The sequence below is a fragment of the Cervus elaphus genome, chromosome 22 (assembly GCF_910594005.1).
Source record: "Cervus elaphus chromosome 22, mCerEla1.1, whole genome shotgun sequence".
NCBI classification, from domain to species: domain Eukaryota; kingdom Metazoa; phylum Chordata; class Mammalia; order Artiodactyla; family Cervidae; genus Cervus; species Cervus elaphus.
Genome location: NC_057836.1, coordinates 41,827,816 through 41,850,493, shown reverse-complemented (window position 1 = coordinate 41,850,493; position 22,678 = coordinate 41,827,816). Strand labels below are relative to the sequence as shown.

The 22,678-nt window shown below is 40.9% G+C and overlaps 1 protein-coding gene across 1 annotated transcript in view; it reads left to right on the top strand.

The window, feature by feature from the left end:
- The first annotated feature begins 5,584 nt into the window (after positions 1-5,584).
- The window catches only part of PKP2 (plakophilin 2), an 86,168-nt gene continuing 69,074 nt past the window's right edge, over positions 5,585-22,678 (top strand). The window contains exons 1-3 of the mRNA XM_043882047.1: positions 5,585-5,863; positions 20,750-20,862; positions 21,217-21,911. Coding sequence (XP_043737982.1) covers positions 5,650-5,863; positions 20,750-20,862; positions 21,217-21,911 — 1,022 coding nt within the window. The 5' untranslated portion in view covers positions 5,585-5,649. The remainder of the gene's footprint in view (positions 5,864-20,749; positions 20,863-21,216; positions 21,912-22,678) is intronic.

Below are 22,678 nucleotides of genomic sequence, written 5' to 3'. Positions count from 1 at the left end.
CCAAGTTGTTCCCTCCCTTCAGCCTCTCTGGCCATGAGACAAAAGATCTGACAACAATTATGTAGCAGCTGGAGTCATCCATGGAGAACATAATCATTTTAGCTGATGTACCAAACGCATACATGAAAAACAGTCATGAAAGGAACTGTTTTGAAAGCCTCTGCATTTAGAAAGATGGTAACGACAACCCTATATGCAAAACAGAAAAAGAGACACAGAAGTACAGAACAGACTTTTGAACTCTGTGGGAGAAGGTGAGGGTGGGATGTTTCGAAAGAACAGCATGTATACTATCTATGGTGAAACAGATCACCAGCCCAGGTGGGATGCATGAGACAAGTGCTTGGGCCTGGTGCACTGGGAAGACCCAGAGGAATCGGGTGGAGAGGGAGGTGGGAGGGGGGATTGGGATGGGGAATACGTGTAAATCTATGGCTGATTCATATCAATGTATGACAAAACCCACTGAAAAAATAAATAAATAATTTAAAAAAAAAAAGCCTCTGCATGAACAAATTGCTCATTGCTAGACCTCATGGTTGTCCACCTGGTTTCCATCTCCCACACCACATTTGGTGTCTTTTAAAAATAAACATACTCACAATATATCCAAAATAACAGATAAAATGAACATCTGCATTAAAGATAAACAGTCTAACCCTCACTGTTATTGAAAGTCCCCATCAAAGTGTGGTGCTGAGCACTTACATGTTCAGAGCTTCCTTTTCCACTTCTGATTCAGCCTCAATGCATGCGGCTACTGATAAGCCTGCTACCATTGCCTTGGCAGCATATCCATTTGCTAAAACCCATGGTTTATATTACATTTTCTATCTGCTGGGCCTCTTACACTAATTTAGGAAATGTTTTAGTTATTTATTTATTTAATCTGTGCTGGGCAGCTTGCAGGGATCTTAGTTCCCTGTCCAGAGATCAAACTCAGGCCCATGGCAGTGAAAGCATCAAGTCCTAACCACTGGATCACCAGGGAATTCAGGAAAATATGTTTTAAGCAATAGATATTAGTAGCCTACAAACAGTAACAGGAAAATATTTCACAAGAGAAGACATTGATGAAAATGTGTTAGAGTTTATTTTCTAAATCTGAACCGAAGAGTTTGGGTGCCACTGAGGTTCTCTATGAAAATCTTATTTCTGCCATAGAATTTATACTGTGTTTAGTCTTTTAGTAGCTTTCTGGATTTTTACATATTGGAATTTATTTATGGTGAAAAACAGTAAAGATTATGCTGAGGAAGATCTAACTATAATTTTGAAAACTATAAAAGATTAGTGTTTTAAGGCTATAGTATGTAAATCAAATAAAAATGCAAGTTTAAAACTAAACAGTTTTTGAATCCTTATCGTAGGTTTCTAGCAGAAGGAACTGTAGGCTCATAATTGTTATCTGTTATTTATAGTCCACTTCAATCTTCCTGCGGTTTTACTTTTTTTTCTTTTATCAGATTGTGTTGGTAAATGAAAAACAGAAGAGATGGAAGAGTTTTCAAAACTGAACCTAAATACTAAATAGTAGCAGATTGCAGAACATGCATATACCACAACAGTATTCATAGCATTTAATTTCCACGCTTTAATTTGTTGGGTAGAAACTACCTTTAATAGTTATCTCACAGAGATAGAGATTGCTCACAATTTAGGAAGTCAGCTAGGCAACTTTCCCAGGAAATACAAAGAACATGAAAGGGCCTGCACTCTATTGGAATAGAAGTACAGTTAAGACTGTCTTGGAGCACAGTGCCAGAGTCTGCATTCCTTTACCCCATAATTAATTATTGCTGTTGCAATAGGATTCTCACCTCCATAGATATTCTTTCAATTAATTTATATGTTTATCTTATTTTCAAAGGAATTATTCTAACGAATCATTGAATTCTGAAAGTGTTCAAAATGACCTCAGTTTAGTTGTTTTTTATTTACAGGGATTATTACATAGATAACTAGTAGAATACCTAGAATACTAACAGCTGTTGAACACTTGTTATATACCACGTAATATACTAACTGCTTTTATACATGATTCATTCATTCATTCAACATATCACTATTATCTACTATGTGCACTATTCTAGGTCCTGGAGGCAACTGTAAACAAAACAAAGAACCTGTTTTCAAGGAGTTTACATTCCAGTTGGAAAATAATAATCAACAGTTATAAATATATGGCATATGTATGAAAATAAGTGCTGTGAAGAAAAATGAAGCAGAGAAGGGAGATAATGAGTGACTCTGTGTGTGCAAGCGCATGTGTGTGTGTGAGAGAGAGACAGAGAGAGACTGAGAGACAAAGCATCTCACCCAAATGATAAGTTAACATATGAAGAAAGACCTGAAGGAGGTGCTGCTGCTGCTGCTAAGTCACTTCAGTCGTGCCCGACTCTGTACGACCTCATAGATGGCAGCCCACCAGGCTCCCCCGTCCCTGAGATTCTCAAGGCAAGAATACTGGAGTGGGTTGCCATTTCCTTCTCCAATTGAAGAAGGTGAAGAATGCAAAAGTGGAACTCAGTGGGATGTTTGTTAAAGAGTACTGAACAATGAGTCACTGGGTTTTTCTTATGAACCACTTATTTAATCCTCACAGCAGCGCTTCATGGTGGATACTTTTATTACTCCCATTTTACAGATAATAGTATTAAGGCTTAAAAATGTAAAGACACTTGCTTAAGGCTACACTATAAAAGGACAAGCTAAGATTTGAACCCAGATCTGCCTCATTCACAACTCTGGTGCTTTTAACCATCCTGTCAAATCACCCAACTACTCATTAGCAAGATTTCTACTTTCTCAATAGGATATTAGGCTAGTCAACTACAACATCACACTAAAAAAAAATCAATTTAAGAGGAAGAAAGTAAATGAGGTTTGGACCAATCAAATAAATAAATGAGAAACATTCCTCTCCACTCCCCTGCTGAAGGATCTATATGGAGGCAGAGCTGACTTTATTAGGCACAGAAACCAAGGAATGGCCCAGCTGACCCTGTGGAACAGGTACTTAAATTATCTTTCAAAGCAGCATTTACAGAGCTGCCAGAGGAGGCTACCAGGTGGGCGGTGGAGGAAGGAAGAAGGGGACAGGAATGAAATTCGATGTTGGAAGTCTCTATCATCACTTTCCCTTCAGTTCACCCCTCTCTTTTTCAGCTGAATCTCAGCACCAGGTTTGGATATTTACATTTGGCTAATATAATTAAGTTCTTCACAAGGTATGTGTGTCTGTGTGCTAAATCACTTCAGTTGTGTCCAACTTTTTGCGACCCTATGAACTGTAGCCTGCCAGGCTCCTCTGTCCATGGGATTCTCCAGGAAAGAATACTGGAGTGGGTTGCCATGTCCTCCTCCAGGGGATCGTTCCCAAACCAGAGATCAAACCCGTGTCTCTTACATCTCCTGCATTGGCAGGCAGGTTCTTTACCAATAGCACCACCTGGGAAGCTCTCACAAGATATAATCTACTTTAAGACTAGTCCTACTGGGATAGGTAAAAAGCAGAGACTTTACATGGCCAACAAAGGTCCGTCTAGTCAAGGCTATGGTTTTTCCAGTGGTCATGTATGGATGTGAGAGCTGGCCTGTGAAGAAAGCTGAGCATGGAAAAATTGATGCTTTTGAACTGTGGTGTTGGAGAAGACTCTTGAGAGTCCCTTGGACTGCAAGGAGATCCAACCAGTCCATCCTAAAGGAGATCAGTCCTGGGTGTTCATTGGAAGGACTGATGTTGAAGCTGAAACCCCAATATTTTGGCCACCTCATGTGAAGAGTTGACTCATTGGAAAAGACCCTGATGCTGGGAGGGATTGGGGATAGGAGGAGAAGGGGACGACAGAGGATGAGATGGCTGGATGGCAGCACCGACTCAATGGACATGAGTTTGAGTAAACTCCGGGAGTTGATGATGGCCAGGGAGGCCTGGTGTGCTGCGATTCATGGGGTCGCAAGGAGTCGGACACGACTGAGCGACTGAACTGAACTGAACTGACTAGGATAGGAGGAATTGCATAGAAGACCCACCATCTACACGGCTTCACTTAAGCCACGAGGCGAGCTGAGAAAGGATGGCAGAACTGTCGCCACTCCAGTTGTCCAGGCTTTGGGCCCCTTCACTTCCTCTACATCCCTTGGAAGGCTTTATACTGTGCCTTAAGTGTGTGTGTAAAGACAGAAGGATATGCCATAGGAAAATGGGGACAGGAGAAGCTGTGTTCTCTAGCCACCAGAAACCTGAATAAGTGAGGTTCTACAATAAGTGAGTGATTTGAGGGAGAGTGGACATAGAATCCCAAGTCAGTCAGTCAGTCAGTGCAGTCGCTCAGTCGTGTCCGACTCTTTGCGACCCCACGAACCGCAGCACGTCACGCCTCCCTGTCCATCACCAACTCCCCGAGTCTACCCAAACCCATGTCCATCGAGTCGGTGATGCCATCCAACCATCTTATCCTCTGTCGTCCCCTTCTCCTCCTGCCCTCAAGTAATCAAATGGAATTTATCTTATTACTGGGGATAGATGTTTTTCCTTCTGCCTCTCAGGTCCAAAGAGGGAAAGCAGGATGAGTGACGTAATTTGAAAGCTTTAAGGTCAAGGGCTCTTTCTGTTGAGTTTAGCTCATCATGTTCTCTGTAATTAACTAAGTGTGAAACCAACTAATAGCAATACATTGTGGAATACACGACTGAAAAGTCATAGACTCCTTCCATGGGATCCCTACAAAGAGCCTATCATAACAAGGACTTTAAAAGTATCAGCTATTGAAAGCGTGCCTGCTCTCTCATTGGAACTTCTCTGTGTGGGAGTGTTCATAAGAGAGGTGTGGGTGAGCAAGGGTGTACTGGGTACAATTTGTGTATGTGCAAGAGAAAACAGAAACTCTCAGTAAGGAAGAACATATGCTTCCGGGACTGCATCTGCGCAAAAAGGACACAGTCCCTGAAACTGTACTAAGGAAAAAAAAAGAAAAAAACTATTTTAAAAAGTCTTTTATTTTACACAGGTCGTCTTCTCAGCACATTTCTCTTCTACTGCCTTTTGAAGCCTGATCAAATAGCCCCTTCTCATCTCAGATCCAGGAAATGTTTCAGTCTGACAGAGCCTGATGAACCAGACAGACTACTCCCTCAGAGATCCCAGAGGCAAACCTCGGCCCAAGAAAAGCACTGACCCTCCAGGGAGCAAGTGCCTGCAGGTCGGCCCCGGCAATCAGGAGGAAATCACATCCTTCTCGAGGGCTAGGCGGAGGCCGGGCGAGGCATAGAGAGCGGGGTGCGGCCCCGGCCCGCAGGATCCGAGGTGACTCTGAGAGTGTGTGCGCCCCAGGGCGGGCCGCGCCCCTCTCCGGCTTCCTTGTGAGCAGGTCAACTCGCCAGGTGTCGGCGCGCGAGGTCCGCTCGGCCCAGCTCCCTAGCCGAGTGCTAGGCGCGCTAGAGCCGCGCCCCTCTCCGGGCTGAGACTCGGCTCCGGCCTCCGGAGGCCGAGCTCTCCTCAGCTCCGGCCTCTCACCGGCGCGGAGGCGGGGCCGGAGGAGGGGCCGGGGCGGTGGGGCGGGGCTTGCACCGGTGCCTCGGGCTCCGCCGCAGCTTCTCCAGCAGGTCTCGCGGCAGGCAGGCGGCTTGGTCGCCAGCTCCGGCCTCATGGCTGCTCCCGGCTCTTCGGCTGAGTGCGGCTACATCCGGACAGTCCTGGGCCAGCAGATCCTGGGGCAGCTGGACAGCTCCAGCCTGGCTTTGCCTTCCGAGGCCAAGCTGAAGCTGGCGGGGAGCAGCGGCCAGGCGGTCAAGAGCCTGCGGATCCAGGAGCAGGTGCAGCAGACCCTGGCCCGGAAGGGCCGCAGTTTCGCGGGCAGCGGTGAGTGGAGTCCCGCTGTCCCCTACACCGCCCTCATCCTGCCCTTTATCCTTTCCCTACCGCCGGTTCACCCTCAGCGCCCGGTTGCTTCCTCTTGCTTCTTCCTGAGGCTGCAGGACCTGGTTTTGTGCACACCTGTTGGTTGCGGGCCATTGTACGGCCAGTCGCGCCTCCAGACTCAGACCAGCTTACTTTGGAAAGGCACTCTTTCTTAAAATAACCTCTTACTCAGATTTGTCATGTATGTATCTACGTACATTAAATGCATATACGTATGTATATGTATATATTTGAAAAGAATTCAGTCCAAGATTTTCATCCCTTCCTTGACCTACTCCCCTAGGCCCCCCGCCCCGACCCCAGGGGACTTCATCTGGAGGTTCCAGGAATTTGTAAACATTTTGAAATTCTGTGCAGAAATTTGATATGATCATTTTTTTCTGGGAGAAAGCGCCCCTAGCTTTTATTAAAAATTTTAAAGGATCTGTGACCTCCATAAATATTTTTAAGAAGAAAACCTGAAAGTACTGGCGCTCCTACAACCTATGGATTGGGATTGTGGGCCTTGCCCAGATACTTCGGGGCACTCCACCCAGTGTACGGAGCGAGTGGTTTCATCTAGGAAGTGAAAGGTGGGAGTCTTTGGGCTGGAGAGCAATCACACCACCCCGTGGGTTGACTAGGAGGAGGAGAAAGAAGGGGACTTTGACCCGGCCAGCAGCAGTCCCGCCTGCCTTGCTTGCTGTGCCCTGCCAACGCACTCGTGAGCACAGCGCTGGTATTTCCGAAAAATTAAACTTTGAAGGTGAACAAGGTTTGGTTTTGTTTTTTTAAAAAAAAAAAAAAAACTATATTAGTAATTGATAGTCAAGGAGGTGGAAGGGGAAGAAGATGGCAAACCACTTCTGAAAATTAGAGAATGTGAAATACCTTTTCTCTCTTGCTAAAAGTCAGATGATCCGATCCCCCAGTAATTATTTTATTAGTTGTTTAATTTTTTAATATAAAAGTATTCTAGGCTTATTATGGAAATAAAGAGAAGAGGAGAGAAACAGTTAAGTTGGCTTACCAGTTGTTTCATGCAATGTTGAACTGTTTCCCTAGGAAGTTAACTTGAGAAATGACAAATGTAGAATCGATTAGGAACAAGAAAAATGCTTGCAGACCAGATCAGAGATATGAAACAGGAGAAGCTGAGAGGCTGTATTGTTTTCCATTTGTGCAAAATAATTTTAAAGGATCAGGCAATCAATATTTCCATACTTGAAAGGTAAAGAGAAGCTGTTTAATGATTAGAGTTGATGTAATTGTGTGCCTACTATGTGCTAAGAATTGGACTTTGTGGTGTGTATTCATTGTGTTATTTATGTTTCCCGGGGGGCGGGGGTGGGGGGATGCTTGTGAGGCAGGTTGCTTTGCTAAGCAGTTAAGTAACACTTTATTTCCCACGGATAGTAAGTAGCCGAAAAACTCCCAAACCTCAATTTTTAAATTACTCATCAGTTATGTTGTTAAGCTTTTTGGTAATTAATACAAAGTAGGATTTTTATTAGACCCAAGCCTCTCTGTGGTCCATTTCCATTTTTCCTTTAAATATAATTGATAGAGTTCTGAGAGAGCGGAGACATCTCAGTGACACAGAACTGCCATAGCACATGGAAAACAAGAACCTAATTTACATTTAGGAATCTGACTAAAGACCCCAGGACCACTGAGGCCAGTTTTTGACCAGTGAGATCATTGTACTCCTTTAGTCTGTGCAGATCCAGTGCTAAACTGGAGCCAGACTAGCTGCTTCTGCATAGGGGAACACAAGGAAGGCACATGAAATATTCTTCCTACCCTTTGAGAATGGCGAGGAAGAGCAACCAGACATCAACTATTCAGTAAATATAGGGAATGAACAAAAGGAAAGGGAGCATTGCTGAGCATCTACCATGTGCCTAACCCTGTTCAAGATTACATTTGCATTTTATTATATCCTTCAAATAATTATATGAGATAGATACGAGGATCCATTTCACATATGAAAAGTCTGTCAGTCTCTCAGTATTTATTGGACGCTTAGTCCCAAACCCACACATGCTTTGTTCTCGTGAAAATGGTGCATTCGTGTTGTGTGGAGAATTCAAGAACTTTCTGGTGTGTCTAGTCTTCATTCAGGGCACTGTGCAGGTGCTGAACTAAACACACACTCTTTTTGCTTTAAAGCAAGGAGTTCCAAGTCTGTAGAAGGAAAATGCTCTCTAAAAAATGTGTTTATCAAATAAAAAATGGTAAGCTACCCAAAGGAATAACAGCCAACAAATTATAGAGTTTAGAAGTATGAGTTAGACTATTTTCTGGAGGGAATTTTAAAAAGTTTCTTGGAGGAATTGGGATTTTAGGTCTCAAAAATTCAGTAGGATTGGACATAGGTAATGGGTTGAAGGAAGAGCATTTTCGGGGGAACAGCAAGAATATTACACAGTTCACAGAATTGATGTGGTAGAACAAAGGGCCCTGTCATGATGCTTCTGCTATAACTGCTTGAGTCCAACTAAGGAACAAAGCTTCTGAGACTCAAAGAGGAAATGAGCTTCAGAGGAATTTAGCATTAACATACTATGGAACAATTACCAGGGGTGGTTTGTGTATATTGTTAAAGTTCTTTGAAAAGGTCTGGGGGCTTCTTAGGGTTGTGAGTGTTGTTTCAATGTTACAATCCTGTCTCTAAAGTTAAAACAGACAGGGGACTGTTGAAACTGTGGTGGTCTGGAAAGAATCCTGTATCAATATAAATTCCAGGAAGAAATGACCCTAATGTTAACTGCTCCAGGGCCCTGGAGAATTCTGAATTGTTGACATACCTGTAAGATTGAAGCAGCAGATAAGCTGCTGAAAGCAGAGATGAGATAAATATTTGTTGATAAATATCCTGCAGGGTTCTTTAACTTGTCAACTTCTCTCTAATGCCTTTATGTAAGTGAGTGGTTTTCATTGTAAGTTACTCTAACTTTTGATGTTATTTTTAAATTGTGTTGAACATTTTAAAATTGGCTGTAACTCTTGGGGGTTGGGGAGACGTAACAGAGCAGCATTGTGATATGAGTCTGTATTATAGAAAATTTTAATTCTTTTATAAAAGTTAGAACTCATTTACAAATTGGAAGTCCATTATTATATTAGCAAAGGGAAGAATTTTAAGTGTCCATATCCTATTTACTACATTTATTTTGAAAATACTACTACTTTACTTATTATAACAGTTCCCCCTTGGGTGCCTGGGTAAGGAAGTCATGTTTTAAGTTGTCATATGTAATACTTATAAACACAATGAACAATATCCTAATAAAATTTGCAACTTTGGAAATCAACCAAAGGCGTGCTGTTTACTTAAATGGTTTTCCTGGCCAAGATGTTTTGAATATCTGTGATCAGAAGGATTTGGGGGGAAAGGACTAAAAATTGGCTAAGGTAACAAAAAAAGGCAATTAATAGGTATTATTGGGGCTGGGGGGTGAGGGTTGTTGGACATTGTTTAAATCCTGTGTGAATTATTTGTTGCCAAAAAAAGGAATTCCAGGAATGAAGCAATTCTGGGAACAAGGCGACTAGTCCTTTACAAAATAGGAGAATTCTGGAGAGAAGGAAAAAAAGTTAGATGGTGGGGTGGCAGGAACATGGCCGTGTTGCTGTGAAGGTAAAGTATCAGTAGTGCCACCTGATTTAATGTTCTTCGTTGTCTGCCTAATATATAATATAGCGTAGTGTCTGGCAAAGCAATTGCAATAATTTTTAAAAGTGTTTTTTTTTTTTTTTCAGAAATTCTTCTGATTATAATTAGTCAAAGGAAATAGAATATTAACAACATGCTGATTACCAAAAAAACTAACTCCTCATCCCTAGATAATGGTGAAAACACATCTTTTATGGATAAGGTCTTGAGTGAGGGCATGAGTAGGGATGCTTAAGAGTCAATTGAAATGTAACAGTGTTTGATTATAAAAGTACATTGCTCTACGTCCCAGATAAGGTATCAGAAATTACCTTAAGAGAAGACAGCTGTTCACTTAGACTTTTTAAAGACTGCATTAATGTTATTTATGCCCTGTGTTAGTAAGTTTCAGTCATGAGAACAGAGGGTAGCTCACTTGAGCTAGATATTCTAGGCATATGTTGTTCACCTTCTCCTAACTGTTTTGAATATCAGCTTTAAATTTTTTCCTATGTATTAAAATAAGGCTTTACATATTATCTTCAAATAGTTAACATTAATTTTACATTCAAATTGAATTTCTGGTCTGATCAATAGAAATTATTAAAAACTTTTTTTAATTTTCTGAGAGAACAAGCATATCTTTAATAATAATGAAATATAAATAACAAATATGTTGCTAAAACCTCTGGAATTTCTATATCAGACTTGATTAATACTGTCTATAACAAGATCATTTGGTACTATCTCAGATGACATTCAAGAATTTTAAATTATACAATTCTGAGGTAAGTCTTGGACACCAGCTATTTTGTGCATGTACACAAATGTTTGAAGACATAAATATCATACTTCTTCTGGGAGAGTAAATAGTAAAAAGAGTGTTGCAAATGGGAATAGACAATTAGTAGAAATACAATTAGTAGAATATTTAATCTTTGTATTAGAGTGAACCATCCCCTGACTTATTAGGATAAGAACAATAAGCAGAATTTCAGGTCCTCTTAGAATTATTGAAAAATCTATTGTGTATCTTTTGTGTAATGCCATTAATGGTGACTGGATATATGACATAAAAACAGTTGCTCTGTTATTAAGAAAATGTGCTTAAAGATGAGCTGAGGAGCCCAGTCAATATGTAGACTTAAATGAAAATGAATATTCAGAAAAAAGAACTTGAGCATTTGAAAACACAGCTTGCTGTTACCATTGAAAGAATTCACATACTTGTGTTCTTGGAATAGTCAGCTTTAGGCTTAAAAGTATTAATTGGCCAAAACATCATAACCAAAGTTCTGCAACTCCTTGATATCCAGAAGAAAATACTACTCACTAGATGCTTAATAAATTATTCCCACTAAATCTTAAATCTCACTAGTATGGTCACAGGATGGTGGTGAGGAAGATCACATTGGAATTATTGTATCTTGATGACCTTTTCTTTTGAAGGAGGAATATAAATTTAAACTTTTCTTGACAGATCACAGGAACTTATTATAGAATATCAAAATATTACAGATAAATAGACACTCCAAAAAGATAAGAGAATGACAGTAAATGTATATTATGCAGATGTAGAATCAACCTTGCCACAATGAACATAGTCAGCTTTTCTAATCACTTAGAAAAAGTCTGCCTACCTTTTGGGGAGATTTTTTTTCTTCCTCTCTTTATTTCCAGAATGACAGAGAAACAATAGGAAATACTTGAGCACCTTCCATCCACTCTAAGACAAAAGTGTATATGCAACTGTCATCCTCCCGGTTTGGCTCCACCGTGGTGATCCACAGGAAGGATTCAGTGCAAACTGAATATGTGTAATTGGGATATTTTGAATGTACAAGGAAATATTGACTGATCACCCATTAACATGTCAAGTGGTGATGTGGGACTGCCGGAAGTGGTAGTAAAAGATGGATTCTATGTTAAGAAGATAAAAATTTACTTGGAACGTAAGACCTCTTCCTGCTTATACTCGCCTTACTCCAATTTGTTCTCCACCTAGGTAGTAAACTTTCTAAAATCTCAGCGCACCATTTCCTGATTTAAATGCCTTCAGTTTCTTGCTGTTCTCTACAGGAGCGAAATTCCTTATTCAGCATGGCATTTCAATTTCTCTATGCTCTGATGCCTGCATCTTCTCAAACTGGGTCCTATCACCACTTTTCTGGCACACAACCAAACGCCAGCAATTTATCTTGCTCAGTTCCTCTCCCTATTTACCCTCCCTCCCCCTTCCCTTCTCCTGGCTGGCTTAACTCTTAAATGCCCCTCAAAACTCAGTTCAGCCTGTGCCCCTGTATAGGCAGCTTTCCCTCACCCCTCCACCTCATAGTGTCAAGTTAAAGACCCAAGTCAAAGATTTGATCACTGTGAGTCAAATAAGATGTTTCGATAGGGGAGAAACATGAAATATCCAGGGGGTTTCTGAAAATACATTTGGCAGACTTGGTGGATTTCAAGAAGGGACAGAAGTTTTGAATCAGCTGGGAGAGAAGAGGTTAGCACTGGCAAGTGAGAGGTAGTGGAAATATCATGATTTAAGAGTTACTACAAAAACTTGTAGTTTTTTAAAGGAAAAAGTTCTATAAATTCATCTATTTGACTATTAGTTGCATCATTGTGAGTATAATGTGTTATTTGTCATTGCAGTTCTAAAGTTTTATAAGTAATCATTATGAGATATCTCAGCAAATAAATTGGCAGGAATGCCAAAGTATGGTGATAAATTATAGGAATTCCTATAGATTAAAAAAATTCCAGGATGTATCAACTTAGTATTTTACCAGTATGCTAAATTACCAGTTTATAATCACAAATTTTATAATCACATATTATGGCTACTCAAAGTATATGATATATATGCCTGCAGTATAGGAGGAACTTTTAAATGTGTGTTTTATGGTTATCTAAAGCAATAATTTGAGGAATACCTCCAAAATGTCATAAACTGATATCATAAACTACATAGAAAGTGAAAGTGAAGTTGCTCAGTCGTGGCCGACTCTTTGCAACCCCATGGACTGTAGCCTACCATGCTCCTCCATCTATGGGATTTTCCAGGCAATAGTACTGGAGTGGGGTGCCATTTCCTTCTCCAGGGGATCTTCCCAACCCAGGGATCGAACCCGGGTCTCCCGCATTGTAGATAAACGCTTTACCATCTGAGCCACCAGGGAAGTCCTATAAACTACATAAGGGACTCCTAAAAAATAAGGACTTCTGGCGGCTGGTTAGTATATTAGTGGGTAATAGCCATTGACTAGTGACACAGGGGCACTTGGAGTTCAGGGCCCTTTCTGCCAGGATTGTTGTCTGTCTCTGGCATATTCAACTCTGAAGCCAGCTGTGGTCACCACTGTACTGGCAACACTGACTCCTGGCATATTCCACTTGGTAAGAACTCATAGCCAGTACTTTGCAACTGTATACTCAGTACGCTGAGCTGTTCCTCATGGTTGATCATGTGAACTTTCTTAACTGGTCATTTACAGCACCGCCACGTTTTGTTGATTTTTTCATGATGCAAGACATGAATAGACTCTAGTCTTCTTTAAAGCAATTCTTCACCATAGTTTTTTCAACCAACAAATTCCACTCATTTTCCAGCCTGAGCAAGTGCTTACCTGAGTTGTTACACAGGGTTGTGGAATTGTGGTTTTCATGAATACATTTTTCTTAGAAAGTAAAAACAGAAGGTAAAAGAAATAATTTTTTTTAATGTTAAGTTAGGGAAAATGAATTCTATGTTACATGACCACACAAAAGTTCTTCACTAACTCAGGAGTCCTGATGTATGGTTCTTAGTGAAACTGAAAGAGTTATAGTCACTCAGTCGTTTCCAACTCTCTGCAATCCCATGGACTGTAGCCCACCAGGCTCTGCCCATGGAATTCTCCAGACAAGAATATTGGAGTGGGTAGCTATTCCCTTCTCCAGGAGATCATTCCAACCCAGGGATGGAACCTGGGTCTCTTAATGTCTCCTGCATTGGCGGGCAGGTTTTTTACCATCCAAGCCACCAGGCAAGCCCATTGGTTCTTGATGGGTCCTATTTTGTGTTTTCTTTTAGTACCTACTTTTGTTAGTAAATGATTTTAAGGAGCTATTTAAATATGAATTGCTATACAGATTCCTTCTAATAAGTTTCAAGACGTCATGTAGTTAAATCTTTTTTAAGGTATGTGGAGAAAGAGAGATGTTGTTACCCAGAGGTTGCTGTGAAAAGACCAAAGAGAAAAAGGTGATAGCTTTTAGACTTCCAGAGTCTAGTCTGTTTCCATCAAAAAGACCATTGTGAATTCACACAGTGAAGGCAACTGTTTGGGATTGAGCACAATAAATTGTAGCATTTAAATCAACACCGGTAGTGAACACACACTGATTTCTATGCGTACCTATTTTCATGGGAATTTCTTATACTGCCATCTCTACACATTCTTCATTTGGAGCTGAATGTGAACCAAGTCAGTTTTGCAGCCATGCTTAGAGAGTGCTGGAGGCTTGAAAAAAAGATGCTTTTCTGAATATGAATGCTACTCTCATCTCTCTAATAAACACAGGTTATTAAGGTGTTTGTTTAACAACTGTTTCACCTGTTAATGCTTGCCATAAGGGAAGCTGTGTTTTTTTTTTTTAAATGTGCCAGATACAGGTAATGGAGTCATAATTAGAGGCTTGTCAATTTAGTTTCATAAATGTATTGTTGTTCAGTCGCTAAGTCATGTCTGACTGTGCAACCCCATGAACTGCAGCACGCTAGGCTATCCTGTTCTTCAATATAATAAATGTATTCGATTTATTTATCTATAATATATACAAATCAATGTCTAAATTTAACCAATTAGATACTTATATATATGTAATATATATAAATAAATTATTAAATTTAACCAATTTAAGTAGTAAGCTGGTCACAAAAGCTACAAAGAAAGAACTGATTATAGAAATTAATTTTCTATTTTTAACTCGAAGAGTATTTCATTTTCTTGGACAATACTTGCATAGATGACCAAAAACCAAGATATTTTCCCACGAACAGCTGCTTAGGGATCACATCATTCAGATTAACATTCAGAACTGGAAAGAGAGAAAATTACATTTCCTGTGAGGTCTACACCTCTGCAGTCCTCTAAGCCATTTGGAATCAAAACCAACCTCCCCTCACTCTCACCCTCCTACCCTGCCCCCGCAACTGCTTTGATCTGAATTGCTTGTTATTTGAGGAGGACTGAGTTCTGTAACTTCCTCCTTCATTTTCCTTAAATTGGGCTCCATAGATGTCTGCAGTGTTCTTAGAAGGAACAGTTTGGATAATGTTGCCTGAGTCAGTATTAATTTGAAATAGTCCCTATAAATCATTGCCTTTTTAGGAAATAGCAAAAGCACATTATATGAATGACTATTTAAAACCACAGTAATGTCATTGTGATCATCCTCCATGGATGGGTCAATCAAAATAACTAGAAAAAGACAAATTCAATACCTGAATAAAAACTCTTAGATATAATACAGTGTGAATTAAAGCATGCAAACCAGTTTATCCCTCTTTCTACAACAGATTAATTCATGAAAATGGGTGAAATACAAATTTTGTTATCCAAATTCTGTTTTTAAAGCCTTATCTCATTTTTGCATGTTGCTTTATAATTTTAAAAGCATTGAATATATGCTTTCTCAGGTAAATGTCTCTCACCAACTCTGTTAATAGGTGGAATTATGGGAAATAAATGCAGGTAATTTGTCAAGACACTGAGAAAGTAGTAGAGTTGGGGGCCTCAGACAGATTATTTCAGTTTAAAGAAGATACCCATGTCCTTTTGTGACGTAAACAAATCCTTTGAAATAAAGGCATGACCTAATTTTCCATGTTAGAAAATATGAATTTTTATGCTGGATTTGTTTAAAGCGGTATGTACCTGTGTGTATAATATGTTTTTGTTGATTTCTTATTTCTGTTTTTGGAGAAGGGCATGGCTGAGTTATATGTTCAGTAGTTATATTATTATGTGTTTTATCCTCTGAGTGAACAGAAAATAATGACTTGCCTTAAAGAGATATGTTTCCATCCTGATTAATATTTTTTAATTCCAGCCAGTTCAAAATATCTTTAAAATCTTAGATCACAGCTGCTAATTCATTAGTCCCCTATACTGATCTCAAACTCATGAAGGCCTAGGCAAATTAATGTGCATTATTTGTTGTTTAAGATTGGCCTTTTAACCAGAGAAACTATCTATTGAGCCATCCTGCAGTTTGAATATAAAGAGTCACAACTTTTCTTGCCAGGAAGAGAGTCTGTGGTTTAAAGATCTAATTTTATTTTATTCCCTGTTACCAACTACCTTGTAGTTATTTTGGGAACCAGTAAATCAGTCTCAATTCATTCATCTGAAAACAGAAGGAGAACTTCCTTATAAGGATTTATGTCAGCAAATAAAAAACTTACAGAGTATTTGGAGTTGTCCAGGTAAAGGTGCTAGAGGAAAGAGAATGATTGTTTTGGTTCTCATAAAAAACTGATGATAATTCCTCCAGGGTTTTGATAAATGACAATTTCAGAAGAGCCACAATGCAGTCAAATAGTAGAGATCAATAGTAGAGATCAGTGGAAAGGATGAACCCAGAGTTCAAACCTGATATTAAGTCTCTTTGCAATTTAAAGCAAGCAATTTAAGTTTGCTTTGAGCAAACGCCCTCTTCCAGCAACACAAGAGAAGACTCTATACATGGACATCACCAGATGGTCAATAGCAAAATCAGATTGATTATATTCTTTGCAGCCAAAGATGGAGAAGCTCTATACAGTCAGCCAAACAAGACCAGGAGCTGACTGTGGCTCAGATCATGAACTCCTTATTGCAAAATTCAGACTTAAATTAACAAATGTAGGGAAAACCACTAGACCATTCAGGTATGACCTAAATCAAATCCCTTATGATTATAAAGTGGAAGTGGCAAATAGATTCAAGGGATTAGATCTGATAGAGTGCCTGAAGAACTATGGATGGAGGTTCGTAACATTGTACAAGAGGCAGTGATGAAGACCATCCCCAAGAAAAAGAAATGCAAAAAGGCAAAATGGTTGTCTGAGGAGGCCTTACAAATAGCTGTGAAAAGAAGGGAAGCAAAAAGCAAAGGAGAAAAGGAAAGTTATACCCATTTGAATGCAGAGTTCCAAAGAATAGCAAGGAGAGAGAAGAAGCCTTCCTCAGTGATCAATGCAAAGAAATAGAGGAAAATAATAGAATGGGAAAGACTAGAGATCTCTTCAAGAAAATTTGAGGGAACATTTCATACAAAGATGGGCAGAATAAAAGACAGAAGTGGTATGGACCTAACAGAAGCAGAAGATAGTAAGAAGAGGTGGCAAGAATACACAGAAGAACTATACAAAAAAGATCTTCATGACCCAGGTAACCACGATGGTGTGGTCACTCACCTAGAGCCAGACATCCTGGAATGTGAAGTCAAGTGGGCCCTAGGAAGCATCACTACGAACAAAGCTAGTGGAGGTGATGGAATTCCAGTTGAGCTATTTCAAATCCTAAAAGGTGATGCTGTGAAAGTACTGCATTCAATATGCCAGCAAATTTGGAAAAGTCAGCAGTGGCCACAGGACTGGAAAAGGTCATTTTTCATTCCAATCCCAAAGAAAGGCAATGCCAAAGAATGTACAAACTATGGCACAATTGCACTCATCTCACACACTAGCCAAATAATGCTCAAAATTCTCCAAGTCAGGCTTCAACAGTACATGAACCATGAAATTCCAGATGTTCAAGCTGGTTTTAGAAAAGGCAGAGGAACCAGAGATCAAATTGCCTACATCTCCTGGATCATCGAAAAACCAAGAGTTCCAGAAAAGCATCTACTTCTGCTCTATTGACTATGCCAAAGCCTTTGACTGTGTGGACCACAACAGACTGTGGGAAATTCTTCAAGAGATGGGAATACCAGACCACCTGGCCTGCCTCTTGAGAAATCTGTATACAGGTCAAGAAGCAACAGCTAGAACTGGACATGGAACAAGAGACTGGTTCCAAATTGGGAAAGGAGTACATCAAGGCTGTATATTGTCACCCTGCTTATTTAACTTACATGCAGAGTATAACATGCAAAATGCTGGACTGGATGAAGCATAAGCTGGAATCAAATTGCTGGGAGAAATATCAATAACCTCAGATATGCAGATGACACCACCCTTATGGCAGAAAGCAAAGAAGAACTAAAGAGCTTCTTTTTGAAGGTGAAAGAGGAGAGTGAAAAAGTTGGCTTAAAACTCAACATTCAGAAAACTAAAATCATGGCATCTGGTCCCATCACTTCATGTCAAATAGATGGGGAAACAATGGAAACAGTGACAGACTTTATCTTTGGGGGCTCCAAAATGACTGCAAATGGTGGGTCACGGCAGCCGTGAAATTAAAAGACGCTTGCTCCTTGGAAGAAAAGTTATGACCAACCTAGACAGCATATTAAAAAGCAGAAACATTACTTTGCCAACAAATGTCCGTCTAGTCAAAGCTATGGTTTTTCCAGTAGTCATGTACGGATGTTGGACAATAAAGAAAGCTGAGCACCAAAGAATTGATGCTTTTGAACTGTGATGTGGGGACTCGAGAATCCCTTTGACTGCAAGGAGATTAAACCAGTCAATCCTAAAGGAAATCAGTCCTGAATATTCATTGGAAGGACTGATGCTGAAGCTGAAGTTCCCATACTTTGGCCACCTGATGTGAAGAACTGACTCATTGGAAAAGAACCTGATGCCGGGAAAGATTGAAGGTGGGGGGAGAAGGGGACCACAAAAGATGAGATGGTTGGATGGCATCACTGACTCGATGGACATGAGTTTGAGTAGGCTCCTGGAGTTGGTGATGAACAGGGAAGCCTGGCATGCTGCAGTCCATGGGGTGGCAAAGAGTCAGACGACTGAGCAACTGAACTGACTTTAAGTTTCCCTCTTTTAAAGGGATAAGATAATAGCTAACTCTGCATCACAAAATATAAAATAAAATAATTTGAGTTCCTTAAAAGTAATCTTGCAGTTTAAGGTGTTAATCCATGTTGCTTTAAAAAGCCTTACCACCCACAGCAACAATGTTGAGTTAAGATTGTAAGTCAAACATTTAGCCTCCCTTCCCACATGGGTGGGACTCTTCCTTGCAGCATTACCTCCCTGGTAGTGAGGGGTGGGGTAGGGGCGAGAGAAGGAGCAGTGAGACCTGAGTTGGGGACTACAGACAGCCTGAGCAGGGACCTCGGGCAGACACTGAGAGCTGAGTACTTAAGCCTCTCACAGCTTTTGATATGGGGTTGTACAGAAGATTCCTTTCAGTGTCCAGGTTCTAGGCTTCTTCTGACACTGAAGTTAAAAATTAAGAGGCTGACTGACCTTGTGCTAACCCTTGAGAAGAAATCAAGCCCCTGGAAACAGCTGTCTGCCTTTGCTCAACTCCCCTGATCTTTAGGGTGATAGTTACAAGCCATAGCTGTCTTCCCCAGGACCCCTTGAGGCCTGAAACATGTTTACTAGCCAGATTATTTGGCTCCAGGAAATAAAACACATGTACAAAAATAATCTGGGATGGATTCTTACTTTTTTAGCTTTTTGACAACAACACTCTCCATTCCACCTCTCCCTCAAAATAACTTATGAATATATTGTTAGTTAGACTATAACAATTTTTTGGGAAAGTATGTTGGTATGTTCCAGTTGTATTGGAAAGGGTCTACCTGTGTGATTTTATTACCAACATCTTTCACGAGTCTCTGAAGCCTAGAAGAGTTAATTGAGTATTTTATTTTTCCTCTAATTTCTAAAAGAATGCTATGTGACAGTAATTTTGGTTAACATTCAGTTCAGTTCAGTCGCTCAGTCGTGTCCGACTCTTTGCGACCCCATGAATTGCAGCACACCAGGCCTCCCTGTCCATCACCAACTCCCGGAGTTTACTCAAACCCATGTCCATGGTTAACATTGGGAAATTAGAAATTACCTAGGTTTTAGAGATATTTGATTATTTTGATTAGTTTTTTGGCTTTTTTTATTTTTGTTTTTTGTAAAGCAGTGGGAGATTACAAAACAACTGATTAAAAAACTGGAAGCTTTTTAAGACATTTGAAGCTCAAAGAGGAGTATTTTAAGATGTGCCTCCATTAGTCTGACACAACTTAGCAACTAAACAACAACAAACTTACTTGAGAGTCCCTGTAGTCCCCACCAACCTGAGCATGAAGGGCTCGTCTCCTGTGCAGCATTTGCAGGAACAGGCTACCTGTTACACCCCAAACTAAACCAGCCACCAGTTCTTTTTTGGTGTGGAAGTGGATTCCCTCTCCTGCCTAACTCTCACATTGCCTAATGCCCCAGGCCCAGAGTTGGCATTTTTCAAACTGACTCATGTTTTGTCTGACCACATTGACCCATTATATTTGTTGCCTCACCTACATTCTCTCAGGAACCTTCAGAGTTCCTGCCTTGGGTATTCCTCTAACTTATAGAAACTAAACTATTATAAGTACAGATCACATAAGCCAGCTGAGTGTTTTCCAAATTCTTCAGCATTGTAATAAATGTTTAGATTTTTGTGAAACTCTCCTCTCTCCTTTCTTCCCTTTCCCCCCAAAAAAAGTTTTAACTTTATTTTTAATTCAGCTTTTATTTTGAAAAACTTGTGGAGGATGTTGCCAGAACTTGTGATCCTCTGCCACATCCAAGTGTCATATTAACCTTGCACTGCATTGCATGCATGCTCAGTTGTGTCTGATTCTGCAACCCCATAGATTCTAGCCTGCCAGGCTCTTCTGTCCATGGAACCTTCTGGCAAGAATACTGGAGTGGGTTGCCATTTCCTATTCCAGGGGATCTTCCCAACCCAGGGGTCGAACCCGCATCTCTTGCATCTCCTGCATTGGCAGGCAGATTCTTTACCATTTCGTCACCTGGGAAGCCCCATGATAGCCTAGCACTGAAAAACACTAATATAAATCTAATACTTGTCATTGACTTTAATTACTTAAATTTAAAATATACTATTGTTATATATTCTTGCCAGGAGGATCCCATGGACAGAGGAGCCTGGCAGGCTACAGTCCATGGGGTCGCAAGAGTCGGTCACAACTTAGCGAGTAAACCACCACCACCACTGATTGGCCCACTTATTTTATTATATGCTTGATTACAGGAAATCTTCACCGAACTAGCAGTGTTCCTGAATATGTCTACAATCTACACTTGGTTGAAAATGATTTTGCTGGTGTGCGTTCCCCTGTTACTAAAACCTATGACTTGCTAAAGGTAGGATACCAAAAAATATAACCATAGTTATTAGAATACCAAGAAAATATTTTTAAACTTCTATGGGTTATTTTTTAATGTGTACCGTTCTCAAGTATTACCGTTTCCTAAATGTGTTATAAGAAGATTGGTTTTGTGTGGACATCATGGAAAACTGGAAACTTTAAACAGTATCAAATCCTGGTGCAAGTAACTAGACAACCAAGTCTTGTTAAAAACAGATTTTACCCAGAAAGGAGCCGACTTCTCCATGTGATTTAGAGAAACCAACATCTTGTGTAATAGTCTTAGGATAATTGATCTTCAACAGAGATAAAACTGATTCATGCCTCATTTTATTTCTCTTTTGTGCAGACAGGCACAGCCCCCACTTATGAAGGTCGCTGGGGAAGAGGAACTTCGCAATACAGCTCCCAGAAGTCGGTGGAGGAAAGGTTCTTCAGGCAGCCTCTAAGGAGACTTGAGATTTCCCCAGACAGCAGCCCTGAGAGGGCTCAGTACGCACACAGCGAGCACCAGTACAGCCAGAGAAGCCAGGCCGGCCACACCTTGCGGCACCAGGAGAGCAGGAGGTCCACGCTTCTCGTGCCACCTCGCTATGCCCGCTCAGAAATTGTAGGTTTCAGTCACTCCGGGGCGGTGGGCAGACAGCGTCACTACGACACCTACAACAGGCGCTACCAGTACGGGTCTGCGAACGAAGCCGTTTTTGACGGCGCCCCGGTCCAGCCGGTAGTGCTCACCTACCCCAGGCCGGGGACCAGCCACAGCCTGGGCAACCTCCTGGAGAAGGAGAACTACGTGACTGCGGGCCTCGCCGCCGGGCAGGCCAGGCCGGCGCCCGTGCCGCCGGGCACGCAGGGCCGGGCAGAGCGCTCGTCCTGGCATCAGAGCTCCTTCCACAGCACCCGCACTCTGAGGGAAGCCACTCTGAGGGAAGCCGAGGCGGGCGGGAGGAGGCCGCACATGACCGTGGGCCAGGTGGCGGCAGGAGGAAGTGGGATCGTGGTCGCCGGCGAGAGAAGCACTTTCACCGAGGCCCAGTCTGGGTGAGTCCCTCCTCAATCTGCAGCGCTGTCAGTGCCAGCACATTCTGTTCCCACAGCCCTTAACTGCGTGAGCTGGCGCTTCTGGGGCTGCAGAGAAAGGCTTCCAGAGATAAGTGATTAAAATAATGACTTCTCAGGCTGCTGCCTAATTGACAGATTAGCCTATTTACCTCAGGGACAAGGGCCAAGCTACCTGCTTGTATGGCAGCTCTGCGGGGAAATGTGGCTTTTAGTCCATCTGTTTCAGTTTAGATGATGGCTAAAGGGAGGCCTGACCCCTTGGTTATGTGAAAATCTGCTTTGAATGAGAGCTAACTCCAAAGTAGATGAAGAAATGAATAACTACATGCATTTTTCTCAATCATTCCTTGAAATAAAGGAAGGAAAAAGGCAAAAATGTTTACTCCCGGTGTTAAAAGTGAACCGCAAATTCTGTTTTGATAACACTACCGAAAAAGGAAGAGCTAATCAGAGGCAACTAATTTCTAAATGTCTCTTTTCCTTTCTTTGATATACCTGATAATTTTATTCAATATTATTTGACTCTAGTATAAGGGATTTATCAGAGTTTTTGTTTTGTAGTACTGAATAATTAAAATACTTGAAGTGTCAAAGTCATTCCTTTGCCTCTCCTGTTTACGTTATGGCTTGACTAATCTAGTGTTTGGAACTTTAACTTTTATTCAGGTTTAATGCTGGAGCACAAATTTCATAAACTGAGGAACTCACTAAGAGAAAAGTTGAGAAATGGATGGATGATTACATTA